We start from the raw sequence: 25111 nt of genomic DNA on the forward strand, positions 1-25111 counted from the left end.
CCAGCGTGCACCCCTTCCCAAGTGGTTGGCCACGTGCATTGATCCCACTTCAAGGTTCTGCCACCTCCCAACGCCACCACCACTGGGGACCACGCCTCCTGCATGTGAACCTTTTAGGACGCACTGGAGCCGTATCCGCATGGCTTGCAGCACAAAGATCCGGGCGCTGCTTGCAATGAGTGCTGCGAACCACAACGGTGCAGAGTTGCTGGAAGTCCCCCGCGCTGCGCTGCCCTGCCCGGCTTGGCGGGCCTCGCCGGTTCCCCAAACACATGGCCACTGTCCCGCCCCGGCTTTGGTTTTGAACACCTCACGATGTTTTTGGGAGAGAGCTCTTGATCAGTGATCCAGGGTGTGTGTGTGTGGGCGGGGGTTTGAGCAGAGACGGTACCACCCTTGCTGGCTAGGGGCTCACTCCCCGGGCAGGGCTGTGGTCCTTGCTTGATACAAGCCTGTGTCCTCTGTGTTTCTTTGGTTCCTCGAGTCCACTTAGCTGGTGGCGATCTGAGATTGGAGGATCCCCGCTGAGCCGCGTGCGCGTCCTGCTGGCTCTTAGAGGCGTTGGAAAGTCGTCTGGACCCTGCAAATCCTGAGGCTTTTCTTGTAGCGTGCGTTTGGCTGCTTCAGCCCCTCGGCTGGCAGACCAGGAAGCTGAGGCTTTCTCGGCGAGTGATTCAGCCGCTGGGCCGGCAGGGAGGAGGCCGAGGCTCCAGCTTCCTCGTTCTGGGCAGCACCTTCTCCTTTTGGTTTCTGTCGCACCACCCACCCCGGTAACGCCACACTGAGCTGCCGGTCGTCCCTCTGCCTCCCGCCGTGGTTTCTGTCTCCTCCTCTGTTCTGTTTTTCTAGCCCTGTGCCTGGTGGCGCCACTTTATTTATTTGTTTGTTTATTTGAAGGGCAGAGTTACAGAGAGAAAGGCGGGGGTGGGGTGGGGTGGAAATAGGTCTTCCGTCCGCTGGTTCCCTCCCCAGATGGCTGCAGTGGCCAGGGCTCGGCCAGGACGAAGCCAGGAGCCGGGAGCTTCATCTTGGTCCCCCACGTGGGTGCGGGGGCCCAAGCACTTGGGCCATCTTTCACGGTTTTCCCAGGTGAAGTAGCAGGGTGCTGGATCAGAAGTGGAGCAGCCGGGACTCGAACCATGGAGGGATGCAGGCGGCGGCTTTACCTGCCGTGCCATAAATGCTGGCCCCTTCACAAATATTTACCGACTGCTTGACCTACTGTGGACTGCGTGGGGAGACGTCCTGAGTGTGGTGGCACTCAGCCGCTGGCGTGTAGTGACACAGGATGGTAACGTAAATATTTATGGATGAATCCGTGAGTGGGCTGCTTCTTACCCCAGGCTGCCTTAGTCACGGCGGAGGTGGCTTTTATATCTCATCTCTGACTCTGGCAGGAGGAAGCAGGAAGCAGCGACGAGCGGTCCCGCCTGGCTTTGCTGGACACGCAGCTTCCTAACGTCTGTCCACACTGCCTGCTCGGGGTGCAGGCTCACTGGCGCGGACGGGCTGGGCTCCCTGGCGGCTCCCGCCCGGGGTCTTGTTACCGGGGGGGCCCTGCTGGTGTTTCCCGGGCGCCCGGGAGGGCTGCTTGGATCCTTCCACGGTCTCCCCCAACTGGGTGCTGCCTGTGCCCCTTCCCACCCGGGCAGAGGACGCTCCGGGGAGCAGAGCCGGGGCCTGCGGGAACAGCCTCACTTTCCCAGCGCCTTGAGAGGTGGCTGCAGGCGGTGTGCTGGGTGCCCTGCCCCGGGTTCCTGCGGGTTCTTCGCTCCCACCCCAGCTTCCAGAGGTGGCCACGCCAGCCCCTGCTTCCTCCTGGAGTCAGCTTCCCACGGGGTCCCAACTGATGACCCCCTCCGGGGGAGGGGCGCTTCAAGCATCAGAGAGGGCTTGTCGCCTCCCGGATCTGGCGGCTCTGCGGGAGCAGCTGTCCCCGCCTCGCTCTCAGCTCTTGGCCTGGCTCTCCCTGTGCCTGCCTTTTCCGTGTCGCTCTGCCTGCTTCTCTGTCTCTGGCGAGGGTGGGCTCATTGTACCCCCTCCCATCCAGGAGGACCCCTGGGATGGGCTGGGTATGCGGTGTGGGGGAGGGAGCCACAGCCTCCACCCCCCTCCATCTCTGCAGCTGGCTCCCTGGCTGCCCGCGCCCAGCTCCCCACGGCCTTTGTCTGCACTGTCCCCTCCAGCAGGTCACAGGCTCTCCAAGGGGGCTGTGTGATGGAACCGCTTGGGGGCTTAGGGAAGGGATGCTGATGCCCGGGACCCACCCCCGAGACCGGCCCTGGGCACAGGACTTCTCAGAGGTCCACAGTGGCTGATGTCTCACCTGCTCGCTCTCTCTCTCTCTCTCTCTGACCCACGTGTTCTCTCTGAACTGTAATTAAGATGTGGCAGGTTGCACAGATTGTGTTTGGTCAGTGAGTTTTGACAATTGCACGTACTGATGTTCTGATTTCTATCACCGTTGCTAGCTGTCCACGCCCGAGAACGTGGTGGAACGGAACTGCACACTGCATGCCCCTGGGGGCCGGGCTGTGGCCCCGTGGCTCCGCTCCTGTGTCGCGCTGTGTGGCTGAGGCAGGCGGTCGGGTCGGTCTTGTGGTCTGGTGTTAGGGACACAGCTGCTGTGAGTGTTTTTTTGGGCGAACCCCTGGGTCACGGTGAGCGTGTGGGCGCCGATGCACGTTCTGGGTCATCTTGCCCTTGACCAGGGCGTAGGCAGGTGCCGGACCCTTGCTCATAGCTGGAACCAGGGGCGCCTCCGCTGCAGCCCTCGCAGCCCGCCTAAGCCGGGATCTCGCGTGCTTTTCATTGAACGCTGATGGCACGACCCCGTCTTCCCGTGCCGTGGGCCGCGTGTCTGCCTTGGGGAGAGGCCTGTTGCAATCTCGTGCGTTGCTGGGGCTCCGTACATGGCGCACAGCGTGGCCGTGGGAGACTCGTGCAGGGATGGTCTTTGCTGTTGGTGGCTTGTGGCTTCATGGCTGACTGTCAGGGTATGGGCCTTGGGGTTGACATCTGTCTGCAGGTTCTTCTAGAAACGTTGGCTCTGGGTGATGACCTCAGGGTGCTCATGCAGGGATGAGGCCGGGTCAGGCACCACCGGTTCCCCCCGGGCGAGTCGGTTGCATTGTCCCACCTGCCGCCTCCTGATGCCGGAGCTTTGAAAGCCCTCAGCGGTGCCGACCCTCCCTCTGGGCCCCACTGCGCTGTCCCAGGACAGCTCGGGAGGGAGACGGTGGCCAAGCCTGGAGCCTCAGCGAGGCCGGGCAGCAGCTTGTCAGCTTCCCTGGTTCCCGCCGTGTGCGGATCCCGCCTGCACCCTCCTCGGGGTCCTCCTCACGGGTGTTGCTTCCACTAGAACCGTGCTTGCAGAGTGACAGACACGCTCCACCGAGGCCCTGAGGGAGCAGCCACCAGCAAGGCCAGTGCCTGCTCGCACAGGGGCCACGTTCTAGTGGGAAGACAGAAATAGCAAGCGAGCGAGGGTGGCGTTTGATACAGAGCAAAGTGACAGAGATGAGGACCGTGCGTCGGTGGCTTGGGGATGAAGGGGCAGTGACCCTGTAGTGGTGACCGGGGGAGTCCCTCTGAAGGTAGCAGGTTAACCTGTGTCGGGGAGGGGTGGCAGGAGGGGCCAAGGGCGGGCTGCAGCACGTGCAAAGGCCCTGAGGCGGGGATCAGCTTGGCGGGGAACAGCAAGGCAGCCAGGGAGACGGTGAGGAGCAGGTGAGGGCCATGGGGAGGGCAGGAGGAGCTTGGAGACCAAGCCGGGGACTTTGCGTTTCACCCCGAGTGCAGCGGGAGGCCCTGGGCTCCAGGTGGGAGACGGGCATGAAGTGATTTCTTGCTTTTAACTGTTTAGCACAGTGCCTAGCACATAGCACTGGACCAAGGAAGATACGAAATGCGAAGGACAGGCAGGGTGGAGGAAAGCAGCAGTTACCCACCACCTGCCGCGTCCAGCTCCTGCTGTGTTGTCCTGAGTCCCCGGAGGAGCGCCACGGGCGGGGTCTCTGCTGCCGCGTTACAGACGGGCAGGGTCTGTGCTGCCATTTTACAGACGGGAAGACTGAGGCACTCAGAAGCGGAACACGTTGCCTGTTGTCCCGTGACTGGAAAGGGGCTACACCCGCTGTGCCAAACTCATTTTTTTAAAGAGATTTGTTTTATTTATTTGAAAGGCAGAGTTAGAGAGAGAGAGAGAGAGAGAGAGAGAGCTTCCATCTGCTAGTTCACTTCCCAAATGGCTGCAATGGGCTGGACTGGGCCAGGCTGATGCCAGGAGCCAGGAGCTTCATCCAGGTCTCCCTCATGGGTGCAGGGGCCCAAGCACTTGGGCCATCATCTACTGCTTTCCCAGGCCATAGCTGGGAGCTGGATTGGAAGTGGAGCAGCCGGGACTTGAACCTACGCTCAGGTGGGATGCCGGTGTTGTAAGCAACAGCTTTACCCACTATTCCACAGCGCCAATCCTGGTCAAAAACTTTGGAAATCCATGCCTATGAGGGGTTTTCAGAAAGTTCATGGGAAATGCGTATTATTAAAAAAAAAAAACAAACATGATCAATTTCAAAGATTTTTGCCCCAAAACCAACTTTCGTGGTAACTCCATTTCCCACCGACTTTCTGAGGCATCCTTCGCTCATCTCCATCCTCATGATAACCTTGAGAGGCCGTGCTGAGAGCTGGTCCCTGAGCCAGCGGCCTGTGCCCGGTGAGCAGTGAGCAAGGCGCCTGTGCTGCCCTGGTGGAGCAGCCGGGTCTCCGGAAGTGCAGGGGCCCCGTGGCCCAACCCCAGCCGCTGGAAGCTCATCCGGTGGGGAGGCCAGGTTCCGTGCAGGTGTTGGGGAATTCTCCGGAGGACGCTGCCCCTTGGCCTGTTGTGGGTGGTAGAGTGTCAGTCTGGCCAGGAGAGAAAGCGAGAGCTCCCACCTTGCACCTGTGCTCTGAGGATGGCTGGGTCAGGACGTGACATGTCATGGGGTGGCTACTGCTGCCCCATTTCCCGTGTGAGTAAGCCGAGGTCCCTGAGTTCCACAGCTAAAAGGTGGTCTCATGTACTGCAGATCTGTGCATTTGCCCACCCCAAGCCACCTTCCTGTGCCCCTCATGGAGACCAGCCCCACAAGACGGGAGAATTGGTGTCCCCTCGCCACCCCACCCCACCCCACCCCATCCCACACACCTCCCAGGGAAGATCCAGGGACATCCAGTGTGGATGCGAGGCCCCGATCGCTGCCCATGGCCCCTCCCAGGCGAGGCCCGAGTCAGCACCACATCCTGGGCTGAGGCAGGTCTCACTGGGCCAGGCTCGCAGCCAAGGACGGAGACCTGATACAGAGACAGGGCCTTCCAGCAGCCAGGGCGCTGCGGCTGGTGTGGCGCCAGAGCGACGACCTGGGCCCCTACTGCTGTCTCGGGTAGCAGTAGGGGCCGTGGAGTTCCGGGGTCTGAGTCCAGATCCCCCTGACACCGGGTGTGCTGCTGTGAGCCCCCAGGAACCACCCCCACCCCCTGTGCCAAGCTCCGTGTCCCCGGCTCCACGATGGGGATCACCCCTGCTTTGTGGACTGGGGGTTCAGCAACAGAAACACTTCCTGAGCACCAGTGATGCCGGCCCTTCCTGTGCGCGGCCTCTGTGCCCCTGCAGGCGGCCCTGGGCGGGGGCGCTTCTCCATCCAGAGAGGAGACGGGAGACGTGGAGAGAGGCCGAGACTTGGCCAACGCCCCAGCGCCCAGGTGTCACTGAGCTGGGCTTTGAACTTGGGCGGCCACGCTGCAGCATCTTTGCTCATCCAGGACCCTAGGGCACCTCCCAGTGCGTCCGTGTGAATACAGACAAACAGACAAAGCTGGCATGGCGGTGCCTGGATGCTGCAGGCCTCGTGTGCAGGGCTGGCGCCCACCCCTGCTCTGCTGCAGTGAGTTTCCCACCCGCCTCGCCTGCCTCGCTTCTGGGCTCTCTCAGTGGGTTGTGGTTCTTGGCCCCCTTGCAGGGGCTGCTGCTCTGCCGCCAGGCTCTTGCCAGTGAAAGCTCGCAGGCTGGGTAAGCCAACAGCGCCCTGTGGGTCAGAGCTCGTAAAATACCAGGGCCCCAAGTCGCTCTCTGCTGGGCCAGAAGCCGGGGCCTGGAGGGCATTCCTGGGAGATGGGCTGGCTTGGAGGCCGCTCTGCCCCCAACCCCCACCTCCCACCCCCCAGGCCAGACGCAAGCCCTCCAGGCTCGCTCAGGGTCTGGTTAGAGACCTGTAGGCCAAGGGTGCCGATTGCCCGGGGGTCTCCAGAGGAGCAAGGAGGGAGAGTCGGTGAGGGCTCACGGGGGCGGGGGGCAGGGGGCGGGCACAGGCCTGGGGGTCCCAGCGGGCTTCCTGAGGGACCCCCCAGTGTCACCCGGTTAGCAGGAGCTGCAGGCTGCTTCAGAGAGCGGCTGAGAGTGGGGGTGGGGGTGGGGGTCCTGTTGCTGCTGTTGGCCCTGCAGTTCCTCTTTCAGAGGCTAATTGGATTCCTTTGCTTTGCCTCGGGGCTCTCCTGGGACTGGGGCCTGCCCAGAGGAGATCCCCTGTCCTCAGGTGGCCTCTTAAACACGTGTGTGTGTGTGTGTGTGTGTGTGTGTGTGTGTGTGTGTAGTAAGTCACCTAGAAGGTTTGTTCGGATGCAAATGTGCCTAAGAGTGGGGGCCCGGTGGCTGTGGCCTGGGCGTCTGCATTTTTATCAAGTCCTCCTCCAGCAGACAACCTAGGGAACACTTCGAGAAACCATGGCCGCCGGGGTCTGCAAACTTGGAGTACGGCTCAGGTTCCATGGAGGGGAAAAAACCCAACTGTGCGTGGATGGCAAAACCTTCTGCACCAAAACGAGGTTCTCTTTTAATCGCATGCTCCCAGGGGCTTGGAATGCCTTTGTATTTCCGCAGGGGAGCTCCTGCACCGCGCGGGGAGGGCCGGTGCTGCGACCCAGAGAGGTGCAGTGACTTGCCCCGAGCCACACAGCAGGGAGGTGGCGGGTGCAGGCTTCCTGACCCCACAGCCCAAGCAGCCCGTCAGGGTGTCTTCCTGCGGTGACAGCGCCATGGGCCCTGCCTGGCGGTGCCCGTGACAGCCAGCTGAGAACTGAAAAGCGCTCAGCCTGCCGCACACAGAACTCCAGAGCTGTTGGAGTTGGATAAAGGCAGATAGGGAACCCGTCTGCGCCCTCACCCCTCTCAGTTCTGTCTCTTTAAATTTTCATGAAAAACAAGTTCTCCTCCGGGTGAGGAGTGGGCAGTGCCAGGCTGGCAGGGGTTGGATCCCAGGCTTTGCAGGGAGTGCAGCGAGCAGTGATTCACACAGCAGCCGCCCGCCCCGCGCGGGGAGCTCACAGCCCGTCCAGTCCCTGGCCCGCTGGCTGCGAGCCCTCGGCCGGCTCGCCCAGGAGCCATGACTCAAGCTTTCCACCTGTAAAATGGGAGGCGTGGCTCTGGCCATCCCCCACCCCCCGCGCCCCAAGCCCCGGCGACCCCCCAGCTTCATCCGAAGCCGAGACCTGCGGCTACTGTCTGCACTGCCAGTCTCCATCCGTGGCAGCCCAGCTAGGACGCCACCCCCAACCCCCATGCTGAAAGCGAGGCCTCATCACGGAGCCCCCATGGGAGCCCTGGGCAGCTGCTGGGACAGCCTTGGCGTGGACCCAGAACCCGCAGCCCCTCGCGGCGGCACAGGTCGGCAGCAGCTGGGTTGCAGTGTCCAGGTGAAGAGTGAGGCAGCCTCTGGGCTGGCGCACGACATCTCTGCTCCGCCAACGTGGCCCCGCAGCCCAGGGCAGCCGGAGGCAGGCCCGGAGCGGAGGGGTCGCATTGGGCCTCCCGCGGCTGCTGCCTCGGCTCCCGGATAGGGAGGCCCGCAGGCCCCTGGCATGAGCAGAGCTGGCCCTCGGCCCAGTTCCCTGAGCTCTGGGAGGAAAGCCAGGAGCTCAAAATGACTCACTCGGGGCGGCCCCGCCTGCAGGCCCCTGCTCTGGGGGCGGGGCCGGGGCTGGGACTGGGACCTGTGCCTCACTTGCCCCGCCTGGGAAGGTACCTGGGGAGGGTCTCCATCGTCCCTGCAGCATGCCTGCCCCGCGGATGGGAACTTGGAGGGGGAGGGTGGCTAAGTGACCGGGCTCAGGGCTGGGCAGGGCTGGGTGCGAGGGTCCAGGCCAGGCCTTGTCCTGCGCCCTGAGTCTCAGCTCCAGTTTTCTCTGCAGTCAAGTGTGAGTAATTTTCATACTTCCTTCCTGCGAGGGGTGCCGTGAGCGTCTGTGCACCAGTCTGGTGACGTGGGCAGCACGAGGCTGCCCTGTGCTTCCGTCTTTCAGATACTGAGCACCTATTGTAGATCTGTATCCAGTGCCCGCCCTCCTGTGCTCCTCCTACGGCGTCCCCAGCGCGAGTCCTGGTGCTGGGCTCCCAGCAGGCAGTGCACCAAGTAGGCCCCCTCCCTCCTGGGGCATCCGTTGTAGTGAGTGTGTGGCGGGAGAGAGGACAGAAGATAAACCAGTCGTAACAGGATAAAGGCTGCAAAGACAGACACACGGGGCTGGTCCTGCTATTGTGTCTGGGGTCGGGAGGTGGAGGCAGAGGGGATAGGGTTAAGGGCACCTCTTGGGGAAGCAGCCAGGAGGGGAGAGCCACGTGGGACTCACACACGCAGGTGCTCAAGGGTTGGAGTGTGCCAGGTGGTTCAGAGACCATGGCCAGAGCAGAGTGAGGGAGGGAGAGTTCTGGAGATGAGCCCGTGGGGTGCAGACTGTGCCGGCTTACAGGCCGTGTTCAGGTCACAGATGAATTCAGGAGTGAGCATGTCCGAAGCCTTCCAGGAGCAGGGCCAAATTTGAGCTGGTGTGGTGCTGACGCTGAATGTAGAGAGAGAAAACACTGAAAGGAAACCATACAAAAATTTCAATTTGCCCATCTCGTTTAAAAAAAAAAAAAAAAGTCTCCCTGGGAACAAGCATTCATTCCTTGATTCTTGAAAACAAAATGTGTCACTAAAATGAAATGAGCTAGGGTCACTTGGGGCGCTTTTACGGGAACGTAGGGCTTGTCTTCCATGGGACAGCTCTGCAGTTGCCATGACAACGGGTGGCGGGCGGACGTGGGTAGCTGCAGCTGGACCACTGCCCGCCTCCTCAGAGCAGAGCCCCCCCTTCACCCCACTGCCTTTCTTTTTCTCTTCCCCTCAGCCCAGCGATCCGCCCACGAGCTGCCCATGGTGGAGAGACAAGACACCGACAGCTGCCTGGTCTACGGGGGCCAGCAGATGATCCTCACTGGACAGAACTTTACGGCCGAGTCCAAAGTCGTGTTTACTGAGAAGACCACCGGTCAGTGGCTTTCTGAGCTCTCTCTCTGTCCTCTGGAGCCGTGCAGAAGTGGCTGTCTCTTTTTCGTACCCATCGGTAGATCCCACGGTGTAGAATTTTATACCCAGCTCTTTTGCTCCCTGGGTCTTTGCCGATTGTGCAGTTGACCACTACATGGGCTGTAATGTATTTTAACTGACCCTGGGTAATTCTGATGGTTGTCCGTCCCCCTCAACTTTTTTTAAAATTATTTTTTCCCTAAGAGCAAGGCCAACTTTGTAAACTTTTTTCTCTTATCACAAAGGAAGGGCAATCAAAATGGTGGTTCAGTGGGCACATGCTGGCCCTCATTGTCCTGGGTTAGAATCTTGACTTTGCTACGTGCTTGCTGTGTGACCTTGGGCAAATCAGCCAGCCTTTCTGGGCTTGAAGGGTCCATGACTGCACTCACAGCCTTGGCGTTGTGGGCATTGTGGACCGAAGCCTTGTTGTGACACTGCCCCTGGCCTCTCCCCACCTGGTGCCGGTGGCACTGCTCAGGTGGGGGTCACCAAAAGTGTCTCCCGGCACTGAGAACTGTGCCCTGGGGGCAAGACTGCCCCTGGTGGGGAAGCACTTGTCTGCAGGCTAGAGGTTCCAAGCGGGGAGGGGCAGGATGGGAGCCTGAGGTCCCGTGGGTCCTCCACCTGTGCTTCCCACCAGGTCAGGCCCAAGGGGTGTCACCTGTGGAGGGGAGCAGAGGCCCGGCCCCTCCCTGCTTTGCCTCAAAGGGCTAACCCAGCCAGCACAGGCCTGGCTTATGCTGAAATCTTCTTGTACCCATACTTGAGTCCTGTTTTGTGAATGGTGGCGCATCACTGGCATTTGTCCAAGTTTTGGATATTCTTTGAGGACCCGATTTCAAGCAGGTGTACTGCGTGCTGTCCTGTGGGTTTGTAGTGCTTTCCTGAGCCGACCCCCCTGTTGGCTTCCAGCTGTGTGCTGAGAGAAGCCTCTCAGTGGGGAGCAAATGTGCTGCCTTCGTCCATGAGATAGGAACTCAAGCTTTCAACCCAGGCTGCTGGTGCTTGAACCCTGATGCCATTGCTTTCTGAAGCTGTGACCTGGGGCAGGTCGCAGGACAGGGCTGCCTTGTCCGTCCGTGTGATGAGGGCGATGCCCGCCTGCTTCCTGGGGCGGGCGTGAGGTTGCCTCCTCGCGTGTTGAGCACCTGTGACGGTGCCCGGCGCACAGTTAGTGCCCAGTGAATCCTCTCCTCCCTCGCCATGCCTAGCGTTCGGGCCGTGGTGGTGCAGTGGATTCCAGGGCCGTGGGCCGCTCTGAATCTCTTCGTACGCTTGGGGAGGGCTCACTGTCCCCAGTGGTGGCCCCTGTGCGCTGCCCTCTGGGGGAAGGACTTGCTAGACTCTCGAGAGGCAGCGAGGCTGATCGGCACCAGGAAATGCACTTGGATGAGCAGCCAGGATGGGGTCTCCCAGCGCCGGGGACAGACATGGCTTTGGGTTGGCCTGGGCAGGGGTGAGGTGACGGGGACTCACGGGAAGTTCCTGAGCCGGAGGGAGGCGTGGCATGGCAGTGACCGGGTAGACAGAGCCTCTCCGGCTTTGCTGCCTCTGCAGACCGGGAAGCCGTGTGGCTGGCCTCCTGCTGGCTTTCCCAGGAAGTCCGCGGACGGCGAAGGGAAGATACTGACGAGGGGCACACACCTTGGCGCCGCCGTCCAGGTTGACACAGCTAGCAGGGGGGGGGCTGGGGCGGGGCCGTGCCGCGGGCGCAGTGGCTCGGAGCCAGCAGCTGCCAAGTGTCCTGGGAACTCACGCTCTTCGGCGCTGCCCAGAGGCATCAAGGAAGCGTCTGTTGAGTGAGTTGGTGAATGAACGAATGAGTGGATGAGTGGATGAGTGGCGCTCAGTTGCTTCCGTTCTTTGCGTTTCTCGAGACGTTTCGCACGTTTGCCTCTCGAAGGGAAGAAGAGGCAGAGCTGGCCTCGGCTCTGGAGAGCTGAGCATCGCAGGAAGTCGCAGCCACAGCTCCTGTGATGCCGCCGTGTCTGTGGGCGGGCCCCTTTCCTCTCCCTGGCCCCCTCCCAAACCAGGTGGACAGCTCGGTCTCTGTCAGGGGCCAGGGACGCGTCCACAGGCAGTGTCCAGCCCCGCCCGTTGTTCAGTCTCCCTGTGCCTCAGTTTCCCTCTTTGTAAAATGAGATTGCACCGGGGAGCATTGGTTGTCTGGGCTCCCGGCGCCATCCCTGCGCAGGCCCTGCCCTGGCCAGCCATACTGCTGCCGTCGGAAGGCCCGAGTTCGGATCCTGCTCTGCGTTTAGTCGCTGTGGCCGCCAGCGTGGGTCGCTCCGCCTCCCTGACCCAGCCTTTCCGTCTGTAAGACGCCCTGCACAATGTCCCTACCCCGTGAGGGCAGGCGATGGCTGAGATCTTCCAGGTTGGGCTCTCTGTGTGCGGCACAGCAGGGCAGGCTCATAAACGTTAGCTTTTGCTGCTGCTGGGTTTTGGCTGTGCAAAGACCAAGGGGAGCCAAACGTATGCTGTGCAACTGAGAGAAGTTGAAGGCCACCAACCGTAGTAACGAGAAGCGGTGGGCCAGGTCTCCCTCTGCGCGCCCAATGCGAGGGGCTGATCGGGTTCCTGGCGACAGCTACTGCCCTCCTGCTCCTGTATGGTGGGCCTCCGAGCACAGAGACGCTCAGAGACCCCGGGCACACTGCACAGCCGGTCCGTGCAGCTGCGGGCTGAGACCTGCTTGGGAAAAGACCAGCCCAGCGCTGATCGGCCTCAGCCATCTCAGGGCGGTGGGTTTGAGCCTGGTGCTGGAGAAGTGTGGGGGAGGGTTCCTGCCGAGGGGGAGGGGGTCCGGCAAGGGGACCCCTTGCACTTGCAGGAGCCTGTCCTGCTCTTTTGACCTCGGGAGCGCTCGGCCCGGCCCAGCCGCCTTCAGCAGGGGGAATCCCTGTTGCTCAACTTCTTTTTTTCCAAAACGCATCCCCGTTCCCATCTCCATGGCCACCGTGGCCAGCAGGGGCGCCGCGGGGTGGGTGGAACACTTGAAGTTTTCCAAGCAAGGGGAATCCCAGCTGCTGCTCACATTAAGGGAAGGTGACAGCCTCCTGGGCTAATCTTAGGCCCGCGTTGGGTCATCGGCACCGCCCGCTCCAGCGGGCTTTTTATAGCCGTGGACGAAAACGGACTTGGCAGCTCGTGCTGCAGCGAGATGACAAATTGGAGACCGGTGGAAAAGCAGCAGGAGAGGCCAGCGCGGGGCTCCCGCGAGCAGCGGGCCTCGTGTTTTGGAAAGTGCTGTCTTATTTATAGCAGCAGTAATAATAACGGCTATTCTATTATTTTTACTTCTATTTTAAGTCTTTTCACGACTTGCAGAGCCTGTGTGATCTGGCCTCGGCCCCTCGCTCGGCTCCCAGCCTCCACCCCTCCCCTTGCTCCCCGGCCTCGTGTCTGTCCTCAGACACCCGGGCCTCCGGGCTGCTCCTGTGCGTTCTTCTCCGAGTGCTCTCATTTTCTGAGCATTTTACTAAAATACAGCGTACATACCACGCAGTGCACGTACGCCTGCCTGTCCGTGGGCCTGGCTTTGCTTCACAAGGCTGCGGCCCCTTCGTTTTTTTGTTTGTTTGTTTGTTTGTTTGAAGATTTATTTATTTATTTGAAAGGCAGAGTTAGAGAGAGAGAGAGACATCTTCGTTCCCCGAATGACTGCAACAGCCAGGGCTGGGACAGGCTGAAGCCAAGATCCTAGAGCTCCATGCGGGTCCCCTCCGTGGGTGCAGGGGCCCAAGCCTTTGGGCCATCTTCCGCTGCTTTCCCAGCCAGGTTAGCAGGGAGCTGGGCCGGAAGTGGAGCAGCTGGGACTTGGAACAGGAGTTCATGAGGGACGCTGTGTCACAGGCAGTGGCTTAACCCTCTGCACCACAGCACTGCCCCCCATTCTTTCTAAGATTTACTTAGTTATTTAAAGGGGCGACAGAGGGAGGAGGAGAGATCTCCCGTCCGCTGGTTCACTCCCCCAGATGGCTGCAATAGCCAGAGCTGGGCCAGGCCAAAACTGGGAGCCAGAAACTCCCTCTGGATCTCCCCCAATGGGTGGCAGGGGCCCAAGCACTTGGGACATCTTACACAGCTTCCCAGCCTGATTAGCAGGGAGCTGGGTTAGAGCAAAGTAGACAGGACGCAGACAGGCACTCTGACGTGGCTGTGGGTGTCCCAGCCAGCGGCTTGACCTGCTGCACCACAATGCCAGCCCTCCTGTTTGACATCTCGGCTCAGAAGTCACCTCCTCCAGGGGGCCCTCCTTGATCAGCCGTGTTCGGAGGGTCAGCCTCCCCTGCCGTCCTGACGGCCTCTGCCCCCTTGCCCTGCTCAGCTGTCTTGGCAGCACTCAGCGCTGCTGCACTTGTCCTGCTTCTCCGACCTCCCGTGTGGGACCCCGAGTTCCCTGACAGCAGGGGCTTGGTTTTGCTGCTGTGTTCTCAGCCCTAGACCAGTCCTTGAGACCTAGTGGGAGCTCATTTGTATCTTTGGAGGAACCTATCCTCTTTTTTTTTTTCTTTAAACAAAGACTTATTTATTTATTTTGAAAGAATCAAAGAGATCTCCCATCTGCTGGTTCACTCCCCAGATGGCCACAGCGGCCAGTGCAGGCCAGACCGATGCCAGGACCCAGGAGCTTCTTCCAGGTCTCCTACATGGGTGGCAGGGGTCCAAAGACCGGAGCCATTGTTCACTGCTTTCCCCAGGCCACCAACAGGGAGCTGGAGCGGAAGTGGAGCAGCTGGGACACGAACTGGTGCCCGTGTGGGATGCTGGTGCCACGAGCAGTGGACTACCCCCTGTGCCACCACGCTGGCCCCTAACATATCCTCCTCAGTTGTCCCTGTGGCCCTGAGAGGCAGGCAGCATTCTACTTATTTTACAGTTGTGAAAACTGAGGCTCAGGGGTTAAACCAGGAGCCCCGAGTCGCCCCGCTGTGGGTGACAGCAGGACCCCTAGCATCTATCATTTCTCATCACCTCCAGAATAGTTTCTATGGCCACGTCACAGAGCAGGCAAACAGAACAATTAGGATCTTTCTTGTTTGTCTTCCTCGGGCATTGCTGAAAAGCCATTTCTGTGTTCTCTGAAATTTAAAAAATGTGTAACCTTGCAGGCAGAGTTCACGCGGGGAGGCCAGGCTGTTCCTGACTTCAGCTGGAGCCCTGGCCCCCGGCCACCAGCCTCAGGCGGAGTCGGGGGTCCCAGCAAAACATTGCAAAACAGGAAAAAATCTAAGGACACAAAAATAAAAGTGATGTGGCAGCGGAAACCGGGTTGCCATGGCACCGGGCGACTCGCCGCGCCTGGGCGGGACCCAGTGTTTTGGAAGGTTCCCCCACATGACACAGGGTTTTGGAATTTTTCAGCGGGTAAATCCTTCTTAATGCGGGCCCCCGGCCCTGGCCAAGTCGCTCCCTGGCTCTGTGTGTCCTGTGGGGGCGTAGGCTGGAGCCTGGCCTGCCCGGGGTTACTCAGCTTTGAAACCGAAATTGTTTGAAGAGGACTGGTGTTTTGTTTTGTTGGCTGATTGTCTTGGCGCGGCCGCCGGCAGAGCCTCCTGTCACCTGTCGCGAGGGTGGATTGATTTTTCAGAAGGAGGCGTGGGTGGAGGAGTTCCCTGATTTCCACTGAGTCACCGTGTCCTGGCTGGCGTGAGTCACCTCATTACTTGGAGGTTCCCAAAGGTGGTATTTTGAGCTTTGTTTAATAAATATAAATGCATATGCTTTGAATGTTTTTTTTTCTTTTCTTTTCTGCTAAGTTAAGGATTTTTCCATGCATTTCGTATCTTGGAAACGTTGGAACCTCCTCGGTGCACATGCCGCCTGCTCGCACCTGTTTCTCTCCCTGGCCTGGCTCGGGCCTGAGTGGCGGCCCCTAAACACAATGGCCGTGATCTGGGAGCCTCCAGACCGGGCTTCCCCTGGGAGATGTCCGACTCCAGGCGGGGCAGGGCCGTGACTAAGGCCCCGCCGGCCTTTGGCCTGCGTGACTCACGTCCAGTGTCCTCGGCCCCCCGGGTTGCAGCCCACCCTTTACGCACAGGCTGGCCCAGCACGCAGCCCGCCCCGGGGGAACTGAGGCCGGGCTGCAGCGGGGGCGGGGGCGGGGGTGCTATGACACGGTCTTGTTTGCAGAGAGCTGTGTGTCCAGCAACCCTGGCTCCGCTCGCCTGGGTGAAGAGGCTTTTGAGTGACAGGCTCCTGCAGTCGGTCGTGTGTGGGTGCCTGCGAGCGAGACCACCGACGAGCGGGCTTTTGGAGAACCTGAGTGTGCATATGCCCACTGCCAGAAATCGTGCTGGGTGCCAGCGAGTGGCCTCTCTGTGGTTTTCAGAGGCCGGACTTTGGGTACCCCCGGCTTGGCCTGCAGCCTGAGCAGCCTCACCTGGACTGCTGGCCATCAGAGAGCTCACGGCACCCCAGTATCTCCTTCCTGTGAGCCCAGCAGGTCCACGTCTAGGAGAACGGCCCTGTCTGGGGCAGGTGACAGCCCGGGCGCAGCAGACTCCTGCAGGTGTCGGCTTGCGGAGCGGGGAGAGCCTGGTGCACTGTGTGCTCTCCCCCACCCCCATTTTACAGACAGGGAAGCTGAGTCACACCGTGTGGTCGATGCACTTCCTTGAGGTGACAGAGCTTGTCAGTCCAGGGCTGGGCCCCAAACCCCAGCTTCCTGGTTTCCAGGGCAACCGTGTGGCGATGACACCCGGCACTGAAGAGGGTCGCTGGGGCTGGGGACCAGAGCTGCTGCCGCTGGCTTCCGGCAAGAGTGGGCCTTGATCAGGCGTGCCCTGCTGCCCCGGCACCTTGTCCTCGGGTCCCCCCTGAGCACCTGCCACGTGCAGACACGGGGGACCCGTGCCCTTGGGGGTGGGCAGCCTCAAGCTTTGAGATGGGGAAAAAGCTATGGAGACAATGAAGCCAGGGTGGGCGAGGCGAGCCAAGGGTTTGCAGCCCTGGGGGTGAGGAGTGCAGGGCCCCCGGTTAAGTGTGCGTCCCACAGTGAGTTTCTTTGGTGTGACTAAGCCCCGTGCTATGGCAGGAGTCTGACACATACCCGTAGTGCACAAGTCCTCGCTGGTTTCTGAAATCCAGATTTAACCGGATGCCCTGTGTTTTTATTGGTTAAATCCAACACTCCCTGGAGAGAGAGGTCAGGGAGGACTTCCCTGAGGAGGTGGCGTTGAGCAGAGCCCCCGCCAGGCAGGAAGGAGCGACTCTGGGCCGTGGGAAGGGCATCCCAGGCTGCAGGATCCACCCAGTGACAAGGCCCTGGTGTGGAGCTGAGCATAGGGTATTTGGGGAGGTGAGAGCAGACGCGACACCTGCCAGGGGGCCGGGCGAGGAGCTTGGGTTCTTTCTTGAAGTGGGGGGGGGGGGGTGGGCTCTGGTGTGAAGAATGGGTTGGGGCGGTGTGGGGTAGGGGCCCACACGGGGAGCGGACAGGCGAGTGAGCCATGCCCCGGCTGTCTGGGGGCGTCCCGTGGGGCCACATTTTTGTATAGATTTTAGGGGGTCATCTCCGATTTCAAGCCCAGCAGGGAGTAGGGGAAAGCCCCCCCGCCCCGATCGCAGTGAGTGTGAACGCTGGGCATCGTTTTCCATCGCTGGACCCCTAAGCTGAGGGGGCGGCTCGATCCCCAAGTCTGCTGGACTCATCAAGCCCGGCTCCCCCGAGGACACATTCTTCTGGAAGAGCAGGCCGAAATCCTTTAGCCATCTGCGTTTAGCCAAGCTTCCAAGTCCCAGCCCGGCCTGGCCAGCGTCACGCCTGCTCTCCTAACGCAAGCTCCGATTCTCTCCCTGTGCTTGCAGCCCGGTGGGTGCTGGTGGCGGGGACTGGCCTTTCTCTCTGCACCGTATGGCTGACCGCCCTGACTCCGGCCCCACCCGAGCCAGGACCCTGCCTCCCGCACGCGTGGTTGACGAGTGCTCCCCACGAGCGGCCGCTGGAGTGCAGAGGCTCGGGTCTGGAGGACCCCACTGCCCCGCCGGGCAGGGGCTGGTGGCGGTGGTGAAGCTGTGCTGCCCAGCCACGCCCCTGCGCCATTTTTCTTCCCTGCCGATTCTCGGATTCTCGCTGAGTCCCCTCTAGAGCCAGGCTCTTTGCCCAAGGCAGCTGCTTCCTTCCCTCCAGGCTGACTTAGGCTGCGGAGGTCGCCCCGCCCCCAGCCACACCCTTCCCTGCAGATGGAGCCCCCACCTGGCATCTCGGTTCTGTTCCCTGGGGGCCCTGGGAGTGCCCTGGGGCTGAGTTCCTCGGGCTGTGTCTGGTTCCCCTCAGGAGATTCCCCCAGGAGGGGCCCGTGGTGGGAGCCCTTTGCTGGAGGGACCGGTGGGCGTCCCAAGTCTCCCCAGCTCTGGCTGTGGGCGACACACCAGGGGGTCCTGAGGCTGGTGCGTTCACATTCAGCCTGTATTTAGGAGCCACTTTCTAGGTGCTGTGCTGCTGGGACAGAGAGGAGACAGGTGTGGCCCTGCTCCGTGTGGGGGAGGCGGGGACTGAGAGCCAGTCGTCAGCTAAAATGACGTTTAGGGTGGGTGGCAGAGTAGGAAGTGGAGGGAGAAGGCTCAGGGGGCTTCGCGGAGCTCAGCTTGTGGGGTGGGCATGGTCTGCAGAAGGCTCTCAGGAGGCAGGGGCAGCAGGTGCCAAGGCCCGGAGGCTGGAGCAGGGACAGAGAGGCCACCATGGCCTCAGCCAGGCCAGGGACAGGGAGCTGCAAGACAGCAGGGTCCCCAGCCCCGCAGAGGGGAGGAGCCTCAAGTTCATGTCTCCAGGGTCCCCAGGGGACACATCAGGCCCTGCCTCCGTGCGTGGGGCCCTGGAGGGCGGAGGGGTGAGTGTGGCTCATCCCACAGCCGCCTGCTTTACCCAGCTTCTCACCCCGCCCCGCCCCGCCCCGGCCGCCTCTGCTTTGGTTACGGCTCTGGAGGGCTCCAGGGAGGCTGGCGAGTGAGCAGGTAGTTACACGACACTTTTCCTTGAGAAAAAGACTTTATTTGTACTTTTTATTTGTTTATTTTAATTTTTCATCTGAAAGAGAGAGATGGAGGGAGACCTTCCATCCTTTGATTCACTCTTCAAATACAATTGCCAGAGTTGGGCCAGGCTGACACCAGGGTGCGCATTAGCAGGACGCTGGATTGGAAACAGGAGCCTGGACCCCCAGCAGGGGCTCAGATCTGGGCTGCTGGTGTCCCCAGAGCGTTTTAGCCAGCATGCCAAATGGCCGCTCCAAGATTTTATTTTATTTTAAAAAAGCAGACAAATGAGAGTCCCTCCTAGTTCCACCTATTTCTTGAGTCAGTGAAGGGAGCCCTGAAGGCGTCGCCGCTCCTGACCCCAGAAGTAAAACCGCGCAAATGGCTCGGAGCGCAGGGTCCCGAAGCAGAGGCAGACGCATCACAGATGGTCCCTCGGAACCTGTGGGGGATGGGTGCTAGGACCCCACCCCCCACCTGCACCTGAATACAAAATCCGTGGAAGCTCTGGTCCCTTCTGTGGAGGGCGGGGCTGGCACACGGCCCGCACCTGCACACACCCTCTTCTGAGTACCTTAACCAGCTGATCACCTGCTGCCCTAACACCTGTGAATGTTACCTCAGTGGTTGTTACACTGTTGTTGAGGGAAAGTAACAAGAGAAACAGTTTGTAGTATTTGGCATAGACTCATTTTTTTTTTTACTAAATTTTTAAAAACATTTCATTGAAATACAGAACACATACCAAGAAATGCTCACAAGTATACAGATAAAAGAGCTTTTGGTCCTCTGATCCCACCCGTAAGCGACACCCAAATTAAGACAGAACATCGCTAATACCCCGAGTCGTCTTGTCCCTCCCTGTTCTGTCTTTTAACGTGGGAAAGGAGAGTGTGTCGTCTCTTATGTGGCATGGTTCAGTGACGCGGCGTTTACGACTGCACACGACGTCCGTGTAATTGTTCTGCTCTCTGTGTTACACTGTGTGTTAACAATCAGAAAGTGTGACCTTTATGTTTTTGGGTCTGGTTTATTTCACTTTGCATAGTGATCTCTGCTTGCATCCATTTTTGTTGCAAATATTGGGATTTCTTCCTTTTCGTGGCTGAGTAATATTCCGTCGTTTTTGCTGTGAGTTGGTTACTCCGTGGCTGCAGACCCCGGGGCTAGGACCAGGGCCGGTGGCTGTCCTGGTCTGCACACTTCCAGCGTGGAGGAAAACGCACATCCGCCTCTCGCTGAGGGCAGCTCCTGCTCTGTACCCGGGACACCCGGTGCTGCGTAACTAACTTGAGATGGCTCATGATGAAGTCCACCAGCCGCCTGCCTGTCCATTTGGTTTATCTGCAGTGGGGAGTGCCACGCGATGAGCTGAACAAAAAGCTTTGCCGCTCACCAGGGTGCTTGGGGCAGGGCGCCCGGCCCTTCTGGGTTCCTAGAGGCAACCACTGAGGCTGGTGGACACCCGGCTCCCCAGTGCTCAAGTCCCCTCTACAGCAGCCTTGACAGTGGTGGCACCGGCCGTGGGTGGGGCCCGTGGCAAAGTGTGACGCACGACAGTCTCTTCATTCTCACAGCTCTCTGACCTCAGTGATAGCAACGTGGCTATTGTGCCTGTGAGGGAAACTGAGGCACAGAGCGATCTAGCTACCCAGAGGCCACACAGTTGACCAATGGTGACAGCTGGACCTGAACCTGGACAGAAGATTCTAGAAGCCCTGTGGGAGCGCGGTTCAGAGGATGGCATTCCCGTGTTTCCTGGGTGTACCCTGCAGGTGTGGGGTGAGAGGAGGAGGCGGAGCCCAGGACAATGGCCTGGAGCTGCTTCTCACACTGCCCCTGGACACCAGCCCCGAGCATATCGTCCATGTGCTGGGTAAAACCCCGGGGGACCAGGGCTGCCTGCTTTCTCTCCCCTCGCTGGCCTGTCCCCTGCTGAGCGCACACCCAGGCCACGTGCCCGAAGCTGCCCTTTGCCCTCTGACATCTGAGCGTGCGCCCGGCTCTGGCTTGGTTTAGGCTTTGATGTCTCATTCCCATGAGGTCTCTCTCTCAAACTGTGGTGAAAAAGAGCCATTTCTGAAAGAAGACACACACACACACACACAGACACACACAGATACAGACACACGCAGACACACACACTCACACACAGACACACACAGATACAGACACACACACAGACACACAGACACACACACTGACACACCCACAGATACACACAGACACGCACACAGACACACACACAAACACACACAGACACACACAGTGACACACACAGACACACACACTGACACACCCACAGATACACACAGACACGCACACAGACACGCACACAGACACACACACAAACACACACACAGACACACACAGTGACACACACAGACACACACACACTGACACACCCACAGACACACACAGACACACACAGACACGTGCACACACACACAGACACACAAGCACACACACAGACACACTGACACACACAGAGACACGCACACACACACATAGATACAGACACACGCAGACACACACACTCAGACACACATACACACACACACACACACACGGTGTCCCCATCTCCCTTACAGTCATTGTCCCCTGCTCAGTGCCACCCCACCCAGCCCAGACCTGCAGGCAGACGTAGTAATGATGGCAATCAGAGCTGTATTTCTGGTTTTAAAGATTAGCATGTTGTGGCACACATATGTGAAAGTGATGAAACGCTGGCGAGTGGTGATCTGTCGCTGCTAGATCACGCCGTACCCGTGACCCTGCCGGCTGCTGTCACACGCTGCAGCCTCCACGTGTCTCGGGTCTCAGGTAACCCTCCGAGCCACCCTAGGAGGTAGAGGAATGGTGGTTACTTCCATGTTTGCGGTTAGAGGCACAGAGAGGGACAGTACCTGATCCGAGGTCACACAGCAGATTAGGGCAACTGGGTTGAAAGCCGGGTGTGTTTGCTCCAAGGTTTGGGGTGCACAACAGTGAAATGCCAGCTGCTGCAGGGACAGCGAGGCGAAGGCGGCTGTGCTGCAGGACACGTAGCGGGAGGAGGCTGGAGTGGCCGGGATCCTCCTGCATGCTGTGGCCTCCCCTCCCTGGCCCAGACCTGTGGAGCCCCTGCTGCCCTACTGTGTGTGTTCCAAGGCGGTATTGCCCTGAGGGTGGTTTTCTAGGGTTGGAGCTCTGAGGGGGGCACTGTCCATGGCGCAAGGACTGCAGGCTGTAGAGCCAGGCCCCCGGGGCTCAGCTCGACTCCCCCCGCCCCACTGTGTGCATGGCTTGTGCTTGCGTCTCTGACCTCACCTGCAGGATGAGGGCAAGGGCAGACCTCGCTCCTAGGCTCGTGTGAGGCCGAGAAAGGTCCCCACTTGCGAGGGGCTGACACGAGTGGCAGTGGCCAGTGCTCGTAAGCACTGGGGTGAGACCAGCATCCTGAGGGGTGGGAAAGAGAGCGGCAGCCAGGTGTGCGGGCCTTGGGGCCCGTGGTGGAGTTTCAGCGCTGCGCTGGGGGCCCAGGGGGCAGGGAAGGCTTTGGCAGCCCTGCATGACTTTGTCCCACCCACTGGGACCTGGCTCCGCCCAGCAGGAGCTGGCAATCAGACTGCTGCTTAGCAACCTTGGCAGCACCTGCGCCATGGGCAGTGACTTAGTAACTGCACCGCGTGTCTCTGCACCCTTGTCCTTCCTTCTCCAGGCCTCATTTTCCCCATCTGACAGTGCTGGGCCTGCTGATTTCTCGGGGTGCCCCCAGGTGCTGGTGTACAGGAATTCTCTGGCTGTGGCTGGTGGAGTCTTGTTTAGTCCGTTAGCCCCCCAGAGATGGGGAAGAGTCTCCCTCCCGTCTCTGTTGGCTCCTTGGACCTGGTGAGGCATCTGCCAGAGATTCCCGTCCCAGGGAATCCTTGTCATCAGGGTGCCACTTGGCGCACTCTGCCTTGCCTGGGTCAGGGCTGGGAGCTGGGAGGGAAGCTGGCGGGGGGGCAGCCTGCTGCTTCCTGCTCACTTCCCCCGAGCTCTCCCCTCGCACTCAGGAGCGTCTGGAATCGGCCCGTCCTTTCTCAGAGCAGGGGCTCTGGCCTGGGCCCAGAGAACAGTGACGCCGATGCCGTGGGTGGCAGGATTGAGGCCAGCCAGCCACAGCCGAGGAAGGCCGCCGGGAGCCAGCGGTCACCTCGGTTTTGCTTCCCTCCCTGCCTTCCTCACCTGCTCTTCTGGCGTGGAGCCCACGTTGCGGGGAGAGAATAGAGACGCGCTCTGTGCCGGGCCCCAGCCTGGGGACGCAGGTCGAGAGCTGTGCAGAGCTCTGCACCCCGAAACCACCCAGGGCAGCGCAACCGAGGTTCCTGTGCCCTGACGCCCAGTCTCTTCATCCTTTCTTGTGCGCTCAGTGCCTGTGACAGCCGCTGCCGCCGGATGTGCAGACCTGAGTTGCGTGTGCGCAGCCCCTGCCGTGCGCTGGGCAGCAGTGATGGACGCACGCTGGTCCCTCCCACGGGGACCACACTGCAGGGAGAGTCGGGGGCATCCACCATTGCTTCCTCGGCCCCGCTTAGTCATTTCAGGATTCCCACCTGGCAGAACCACAGGGCGGAGACTGCCAGCCCTGATGGCTACAGAGCGCTCCGGCTCTGGCCATCCAGACGGCGTTAGCCCCAGTGGCAATGGCGGGTCTTGGCTGGTTACTGAGCTGGGGAGACGGGTTCTGTACTGGTCATCCTCCCAGTGCTTGGAGCCCAGAGTTCTTGGAGTGAGGATTAAGAGCCAAGGCTTTCTGGGCTCAGATCTGAGCCATCACAGTGGATGCAAGTGGCTACACTTCCGAAGCGGGGAGGGGTCCTCGGGCGTGCCGGGGAGTGACTGTGCATGCGGGCGGGCTGAAGCTCTGAGAAGTCCCACAGGCAGGAAACCCACTTGACTTTGACTCAGCGTTTTCCAAATGCTTATTAGCTTGAAGAATTTTCCCCTTCTCAAAAAGCTGGTTAATATCCCTCAGACTCCGTGTCCCCCCGAACAGCCTGGAAGTCCTCGTGGAAAGGATTTGTTTCGGCTGGGAGCGCCCCGGCGGCCGGTGTAGGTGGTCAGCGGGGGAAATGTGTTTTGTGCAGATGCAGTTTGGTTTGGCCCAGCTGTTGGCCCCGGTGGGGGAGCAGCGCTCTGCTCCCGGGCGGGAGAGCTCCCGGCGCTGCTCTCGTGATGCCGGGAAGGTGTCGGCGCTCTCCGTGGTGACTCAGGGCCCAGGACACCGTCTAAGTGGCCGGGTCCCCTGTTGGACTTGGGGCGGATGGACTGTCCTGGCGACCTGCCTTCTCACACAATGGAGAAGGCCCAGCTGGGCCACTCTGGACCGGAAATGGGGTCCCTGTGGCATCCTGGAGCGGTCAGAGCCTTTTGCAAATAGCTTTGGAGGATTCCAGGCAGTATTTTTTTATCTCACTTTCCTATGGCTGCCCGGTTTTCTGCCGTCAACATTCCTTGGTTCTGGAGAAGGGACTATGCGCTGCTCATGCGCACACCTGGCTGAAGGTTTATAGCCCATAAACCCAGATGTGCAGGAGTGGGTGAGCCTTTGTCTCGCTCTCTGGTTTCTAATGGTTCTTTCAAAGCCTGCTGTTCTCTTATTTTTCCAGATGGGCAGCAAGTTTGGGAGATGGAAGCTACGGTGGATAAGGACAAGAGCCAGCCAGTAAGCACGCGGGCCAGCTGACCGGCAGACAGCTCATGCTCACGAGCCCCGCTGTCCCCCTGCCCTGCCCTGCCCTGCCCTCCCCTCCCCTCCCCTCCCCCTCCCCCTCCCCTCCCCTCCATCCCTCCCCCATCCTTTCTCCCTCCCTCCCCTCCCCCCTCCCCTTCCTCCATCACAGTCCCCCCTGTTTTGGACCTGACCCTGGACCTCCGCCGAGCGAGTTAGACGTCGCTCGAGCGCCAGGCCCTCTGACTGGCGTCTGTGACGGCTTAGTGGATACTGCAATGCAGAGTTCCACTCCCCTTCCCTCGCACATGGCCTGTGTGCCCAGGAGCGTGCCGAGACCCTCCCGTTAGAAGGGCGGTCTGCACGTGCCCAGGGCCTGTGTAGGAGTCTGGTTGAGTCCACGACCCCTGCTTCCTTCCAGAACATGCTTTTTGTCGAGATCCCCGAGTATCGGAACAAGCACACCCGCACGTCTGTAAAGGTGAACTTCTACGTCATCAATGGGAAGAGGAAACGAAGCCAGCCTCAGCACTTTACCTACCACCCAGGTAAGGTCCGCTCAGCCAGCGCGCCCGTGTCCAGCGGGCAGCTCCTGGAACTCCCTGGGCTGCTCCAGCCGGGCCACCGCGGACAGGAGACGCAACCTCTCAGCCCGTATCTTCATCTGTCAGATCTTCTCAGAGTTGCAGAAATAAAATGCATCCGAGATTCTCGCACAGTGCCTGGGAGGTGATGTGGGTGACATTAGCGACTGTTGTCATTAGTCGGTCATCTGTCTGCCTTCGGGGGAGGGGTCACACACAGACGTGGGCAGCAGCAGGTGGCTACGTGGACGACACCTGTCCTGTCTGAGACCTGCCCCTGCCAGGACTAGCAGGTGCATTTGCCCTCAAGTCCGCAAAAGCTTTCGGTAGCACCAGGGGTCAGGGGCAACCAGGCCACAGGTCTCATTCCCACAAAGCCCTGCACTTGCAAGAAGAGTGATGAGTGTCTCTCTCTGCTTTGTTTAGAACAGTGTGTGCCGGGCACTGTTCTGGGCTGGCCCACCCAG

The 25111-nt window shown here is 60.2% G+C and overlaps 1 protein-coding gene across 5 annotated transcripts in view; it reads left to right on the forward strand.

Moving 5' to 3' along the window:
- NFATC2 (nuclear factor of activated T cells 2) overlaps positions 1 to 25111 on the forward strand; it is a 138279-nt gene that overhangs the window by 74911 nt on the left and 38257 nt on the right. For all 5 annotated transcript variants that reach the window (XM_008250420.5, XM_008250423.5, XM_051832680.3 and 2 more), the window contains exons 6-8: positions 9202 to 9342; positions 23999 to 24054; positions 24482 to 24608. In XM_008250420.5, the coding sequence (XP_008248642.1) occupies positions 9202 to 9342; positions 23999 to 24054; positions 24482 to 24608 (324 nt within the window). The remainder of the gene's footprint in view (positions 1 to 9201; positions 9343 to 23998; positions 24055 to 24481; positions 24609 to 25111) is intronic.

Source organism: Oryctolagus cuniculus, chromosome 11, assembly GCF_051225735.1.
Source record: "Oryctolagus cuniculus isolate XC-2025 breed Fujian yellow rabbit chromosome 11, ASM5122573v1, whole genome shotgun sequence".
Lineage (NCBI taxonomy): Eukaryota > Metazoa > Chordata > Mammalia > Lagomorpha > Leporidae > Oryctolagus > Oryctolagus cuniculus.